Raw genomic sequence first — 7,206 nt, forward strand, 5'->3', positions numbered from 1 at the left:
CACACGGAGCAAACGAGCATGCGGCTCACCTGATGGTAAGTGACCACCGTTGTCCATGAGCACCCGCAACACCTGTAACACTACAGATCTGCTGCCGGCCTTTCAAAAAGTTTTGTTCATATCTATAGAGAACGGTTACCACTTTTAATCAAGTGAACAGCAAGCTTGTTTGCCATTCGTCATTCTGTCCCATTCGTGTTTCAACCGTGAAGCAGTTGTGTTTGCATGGCTGTGTTTCGGTTTGAAGGGTGGGATATGGCGTGAATTTACAGGGTACAGAGGAATAACACCTGAGTCCTTAGGAATGGCAACGCATGGGGGGTATCATGGGCGCAACAGTATACTCTGTTATGTCCATGGTACTGCTCATATCTACAGGCGACGGTTACCACTTTCCATCAGGTGGGCAATTTGCATAAAAAAAAAATTTCGAGTATTTGTAATCGAATGTTATGTCTATATTAAATATTTATACCTACACGTGCCTACCAACTAAAGTATAAATCAAAAATAGGCTATTTCGTCATAACCCCTATCCGACTGACAAAATATTTATGATAATTCAAACTACAGATTAAAATTAGAGGCAGTTTTGTTTGCAAGTTACTGATTTGTCTATTTGCCAATAGGATCCTATTGAGAGAAATTTTTCACTATTAAGTTTAATCCGCGACTTCATATTGGGTTTTTTTTTTGATGGGTGAAAATGCTATGGTAACCCCGCCTGCGCTAACGGAATACGCTGACGGTGAAGGGTGATAGATGAGAATGAAAACAGGCCAGTCAGCCCATCATGATGAATTCATCAGGAATTAACCATGATAGTTTCCAGGGGGAACCGCGAGGAGGTCGACCTGGTTGGGTATATTGCTAGCAATGGGATTCTCAGTCTCCATTACTAACAATCTCTTTCCCCCTTCATATTGGTACTATAAGGTAGGTATATTTACAGGTACTTATGGGCGGCGGTAATCACTTATCCTCAAGTGAGCCACAGGGGGGAAAGGAATTGTTAGTAATGGGGGCAAATATACCCTATTACCAGCAATATACGCTGTCAGGTCGACCTGCACGTGATTCCCCTGGAAACCGTCGTGGCTAATTCTAGTTGAATTCGTTAGAATGGGCTAACTGGCCTGCTTTCATCCTCATCAGTCATTTACAACTGGTGCCCCGCCAGCGTATCCCGATAGCGCAGGCGGGGTTACCATTCCATTATAATCCATTAAAAAAAAGAGTGAGCCACATGTTTTTTTGCTTCTTATGTTATAAAAAAAGGTTTCTATATATGGAAAACGGTTCAGTTTTATGAATGATGGTATCACTGGATTTCGGCTTAGTTTACTAGTAACTAGTAATGATATTACTAATCCTGTATATTGTATTTCATAATATAATTACCTCAATGCTTAATTGTCGAGAGATGGGCAACAGCATTTAAAACATCACCAAAACCTGCTGTTGCCAACCCGCCAAACCGCTTGCAAAGCGTGGCAACTACTTGCAAAACTCCTCAAGGAGGAGGCCTATGTACAACAATGGACAATACGGCTGATATCATCTTTTTTTTTAATGAATGATAATGGAATTGTAACCCCGCCTGCGCTACCGTATACGCTGGCGGGGCACCAGTGAGGGATAATAGGTGAGGATGAAAAGGCAGGTCAATTAGCCCCTCGTGATAAATACACTTGGAATTCAGCACGATGGTTTCCAGGGAGGACCACGGGGAGATCGATCTGTTAGGGTATATTGTTAGCAATGGGACCGATAAGCCGGTATACTAACAATCCCTTCTCTCTCGATATCATCACATTAGCTCAATATAAATACTTCATAGTAATATTATTTAGTTCACCGATCATTGATCACAAATCAACAAACGACAAACGCCTGTTCTAGTAGACGTTATCTTTACTTATTTTATCTAGTACTTTTGTTACATTTATTATGCACATAACAATATATTTGTCTCATGTGGAATCTGTGTCACGTCTATATAAGCAATTCCCATCCAGAATTTCCCATAGTTCATTTACGTAACTCAACCTTATGGCGTATCCGATAAATTATCACAATAAATGTGAACAATACCATACATCGTACTAAAGCAATAAGGCTTGTTTTGTCCAAGAAATAAAATGTGGAAAATATTTTCTGTTATGTTTATAGGCCTAGCCACAACTGCTCCAGTAACGTATAAAGTGACAGATCTTATAGATGTACTGATCTCGCCAATCAATAAATTCTCCATCGAATTGTTGAACAGCACATACAATTATCAGAGAAGTAATTTAAAGTTGAAAAACGTAGTCATAGCACCCTTTTCGATATGGAACGTCTTCTCTTTACTCGCCGAAGGTGCGTCGGGGAAGAGCTTTCTAGAATTGTCGAAAGCGTTACGGTTGTCCAGTGAAAGAAGATCGATTCAGAGGCAACACCGCTTTGCGAGAAATTTCTTGAGGAGTCGCGACGAGAATGTTGTAATAAATGCTCAAACAATCATGCTGTACGATAAAAACTTCAGTGTTTGCCCGCAATTTGCTCAGTCAACTGTCAATCGTGATACAGACATCTTTCCAGTTGACACCCGCAATCCAACAAAATTAGCGAAAGAAATCAACGATTTCATATCGCGAGCAACAAACGGAAAAATTGGTAATGCAGTAAAACCAGATATTTTGGAGAATCTAAAAATGATTATAATTGATGCTCTTTACTTCAATTCTGATTGGACTGTACAATTTGATGTTGACAAAACAAGAACACGACCGTTTTACAACTACAATGGTGACGAAATAGGATTTGTTAATATGATGACTCAGAAAGCTATTTACAATATCAAAGACGTTCCGGCAATCGAAGCGAATGTATTAGAATTAACATATGGGAAAAACAAGCAATTTTCTATGCTCATCGTGTTGCCATTCAAAGGGATATCGATTGACAAACTTTTGAGAAATATGGCATCGTGTTCATCGAATTGGATGAATAGTATGAGTTTTGAAAGTGTCCAAATGCAATGTTCGATACCAAGATTTAAGTTAACCTCCCAAACAGATGTAATACCGGCGTTACAGTCTATGGGAATAATGTCCATTTTCGACAAGCAACAAGCTAGATTGGAGGGTGTATCAAATATTTCCTTATTTGTATCGCAAACAGTACAAAATATAGAAATGGACGTGACCGAAACCGGGACTACAGTAGCTTCGTCCACGATGGTAGGGTTAGAAACAAAGAAATTGGAAATGTTCATTGCAGATCGAGAATTTGTTTTCTTGATTAAAGAAAGAAGATCTAATTTAATATTGTTTGCGGGAGTGTACGAAGATCCATCGTCTTCTTGAATACAGCCATATTAAATGCAAATTATTATAATGTAATGTAACAAAATAAATATAAATAATTGTATTATAAATTTCTTTTATTCTTTTCTTCAAATCTTTCCATATCTTTTAAATTGCGATAAGTATAATTCGTTTGTATCTTATTATTTATTATATAAAAAAAAATTACTCGAAATTACTGAAAATAATTTATCATAGTTTAATTAAATGATTGCATTAATTCCCGTCTCTTATAAAATTGTTTATCTGTAAAAATTCTTTTATATATTATACTTCATGTGAAAAAAATATATAACACTGTATCTGGATTGTTTTATATTTAAAAAGTTATAAAACTAACTTCGAAAACTTACCTATATTTCGTAATATAACAAATAGATTTTGCTCTACACAGAAACTAAACTTTTCAACTAATTTTGACGAAATTTTTATAGAAATAATCTCAAAGCATATCCTTTCTAATAAAAAAAAAAAAGAATTTTAAGTCACGAATTTTAGACATATAAAATTTAAAATAATCAATGAAAATAAAGTACGTCCTCCTTTTTTTGAAGTCACTTAAAAACTTCATAAATATAATTGTATCTTATATTATAATCTTTTATATTATTATTGTATTTTTATTTATTTTTAAAAGATAAACATATAACGCATATACCCATATACGCATATTCACGCTATACCCCTTACTGGTTCATATATACTTATATTTCACACCTCTACCACCATTCACGCATTTTTTTTAATGGATAATAATGGTATGGTAATCCCGCCTGTACTATCGGTATACACTGGCGGGACACCAGTGATAGATGAAGGATGAAAGCAGGTCAGTTAGCCCATCCTGATGAATTCAACTAGAATTAGCCACGATGGTTTCCAGGAAGAAACACGTGGTGGTCGACCTGACCTGGTATATTGCTAGTAATAAGGCTATTTGACTCCACTACTAACAATCCCTCACCCCCCCCCCCCCCCCATTCACGCATTAGGAGACATCTATCAACATAATATCATTTATTTATAAAATCTCATGACAAACTGGCAGATAGTTTTGGAAAACATAACTAAAATATAGCGAATAGTCATGAAAACATTTTGGATATCAATGGTCTGTCAACTTTAAATCGTGTCAAGCAAATCCGTATGACGTAAGTAGTGTAATAACATTACTGAAAGCTTACTACTTTTTACCAAGGTAAACAACGCATCCAACAGTACTATAATCACTTTTATTATTACGAATGATTGAAAAAACTACGAAGAAAAAAAATCAATTTGCCATCGACGCGTAATGGAAACCAATTTGAATGCTCCGAGTATTTTATTAATAGTTGTCACTCTCATATAAACGCTTCCCATCCGCACTCGAGCATAGTTCTTTAAAATCACTCACGGTACACGTTACACGTCTTAATGATATACATTGTGTGCATCGTACGTGAGAAAACTCCCATTGAAATTGATAGAATCGCTTTTTGCCATAGCAGTATTGCGCCAAAGGTTGTACTCTTAAGTCGTGTAAAATGTGGAAGTTCATGACATTGACGTTTGTCAGTTTAGTCTCGACGGCGCCAACCACTCTGGACGTTAACGATTTCGCACCAATCAACCAGTTCGCCTTACGACTACTAGATAATACTTACGCGTATGTAAAAAACGATCCGAATAAATTAAGGCAAAATATAGCGATATCACCTCTCTCAGTGTGGAGCATCTTCTCTTTGCTAGCAGAAGGTTCGTCCGGAGATACTTTCCTGGAGTTAATGAAGGAACTGCGACTTCCTAGAGATCTGAGATCAACACAAGCGTTACATCTAGCTGCTAGGAATATTTTGAAGTGTGGTGATAAAGATGTGCTCTTAAATGGAAAATCTGTTATGTTTTCTGATTGTTCTCTAGAGATTCATCCTGAATTTTGCAAAGCAGCTATCACATACAGTACTGATATATACTCAGTGGATCCTAGCAACACTACCAAGCTCGCCAACGATATAAATTACTTCATATGTTTAGCGACAGAAGGAAGAATATTGAATGTAATTAAACCTGAAGTTTTGGAGAACCTCCGAATGGTTCTCATCGATGCTCTGTACTTTAAAGCTAATTGGACGAATCAGTTCGATCCCGCAGAAACAAAAGTCGAGTCATTTTATAATTCTCAGGGGAAAAGAACAGGATCTGTGAATATGATGTACCAAAAAGGGAACCACAGTTTTGGAGACGCAACCAGTATAGAGGCTCAGGTGTTGGAGTTGACTTATGGTCGAGATCGACAATTCGCCATGCTTATACTATTACCGTTTGATGGTGTTTCAATACAGACATTATTGAAAAATCTAGCGACTCATTCTCTGAGTTGGATGAAGGAATATAAATTGTCCACGAATGTTCCCGACGTGGAAGTCTACGTGCCAAGATTCAAGATGTCTTCACAGACAGATTTAATACCACCGCTACAGTATTCCGGGATTATTTCCATTTTTGACAAACAGAGAGCGCAGTTGCCTGGAGTGTCTAATAGTCCTTTATTTGTGTCTAAAACTATTCAGAATGTTGACATTGAAGTGACTGAAAGTGGTACAGTGGCGGCATCAGCCACCGTCATAGGTTTGGAGACGAGACGTTTGGGACAAAAATTTGTGGCCAATAAAGAATTTGTGTATTTAATTGTCGAAAGGTGTTCAAGTGCTATTCTATTCGCTGGAGTGTACGAAGATCCTACGCTATTTTGAAATATGTTACCATGAACAATTTTAATGAATTTATTAGTGTTAATTAATAAAATATTTATAATATTATAAATAGCGATAGTGTTTTGTTTTGCAAGAAATAGTTTCAAGGTTACTTTAATAGTGATGAAATTAAACGTCTCTAAAACAATCGGAATATTTTATAGAAAGCATAAATTAAAAAATAACACATATTTACCATATATTGAATAGCTAACAAACCCAACAAATATTGCGGTATCCAATTTCCAAATTTAAAATAAAACCTTGATCAGGCTATTACGTACAAACGTTAAAAAATAGCTGATCTTAAACGGTGTGCTCACCAATGATAGATTTTTAAAATTTTTAACAGACTTCTAAAGGAAGGAGGTTATAATTTTAGTTCTTAGTTTTTTTGTGTTTCGTACCTCATAACTTCGTCAGTTATAAACCGATTTGAAAATTACTTTTTTTTTTAACTGCAAGGATATACTTATAAACTGATCGCATAGATATTTTATCAAACTTGATCCAATAATTTTAAATCAAACTAACTGGTATTGCCACAATTGAACGGCGGTTTTTTTTTCTGGAACACAGTCTTTTTATATTTATATAAATAAAAACTATAAACATCTATATTATTATATTTGTAAAATAGGAAACAATCTAAGAACATGGAATTACATAGAAGGGATGATAAAATAAAAACTGTAAATCATACGGTTGCCTCCTTTCTCCTTATGCAAATATAATTAGCAAAAAGAAGACGGAAGATATACCATCTGTTGCTATATTTCTCAAACAATTATGTTATATCTATGTTGGGTACCATATTTTCTAATCATAGAAGATTGAATGTATGCAAACTTCCTTGTTAAACTTTTGTATACTTGAGGAAATAAATTCGATGTTTTACAATAATGTTGCTTCCGTGCGATAATGTGTGTAGAGCGGGCCACTAATATAAAATAAATGGAGGGAAAGGGATTGTTAGGAACGGAGACTGAGAATCCCATTACTAGCAATATACCCAACCAGGTCGACCTCCTCGCGGTTCTCCCTGGAAACTATCGTGGTTAATTCCTGATGAATTCATCATGATGGGCTAACTGATCTGTTTTCATTCTTATCTATCACCC

At 36.0% G+C, this 7,206-nt stretch overlaps 2 protein-coding genes across 2 annotated transcripts; both read left to right on the forward strand.

Annotated features, from left to right (window-relative positions):
- The first annotated feature begins 2,067 nt into the window (after positions 1-2,067).
- LOC113509327 (serine protease inhibitor 77Ba-like) lies at positions 2,068-3,351 on the forward strand. The gene has a single exon (XM_026892643.2). It carries the CDS (start codon positions 2,142-2,144, stop codon positions 3,348-3,350), a length of 1,209 nt encoding a protein of 402 aa, XP_026748444.2. The 5' UTR covers positions 2,068-2,141; the 3' UTR covers position 3,351.
- A 1,367-nt stretch (positions 3,352-4,718) lies between these two features.
- On the forward strand, positions 4,719-6,157 carry LOC113509397 (serine protease inhibitor 77Ba-like). The gene has a single exon (XM_026892733.3). It carries the CDS (start codon positions 4,877-4,879, stop codon positions 6,083-6,085), a length of 1,209 nt encoding a protein of 402 aa, XP_026748534.2. The 5' UTR covers positions 4,719-4,876; the 3' UTR covers positions 6,086-6,157.
- The last annotated feature ends 1,049 nt before the right edge of the window (positions 6,158-7,206 follow it).

The sequence above is a fragment of the Galleria mellonella genome, unplaced genomic scaffold (genome assembly GCF_026898425.1).
Source record: "Galleria mellonella isolate WM207_F2 unplaced genomic scaffold, CSIRO_AGI_GalMel_v1 utg332, whole genome shotgun sequence".
NCBI lineage: Eukaryota > Metazoa > Arthropoda > Insecta > Lepidoptera > Pyralidae > Galleria > Galleria mellonella.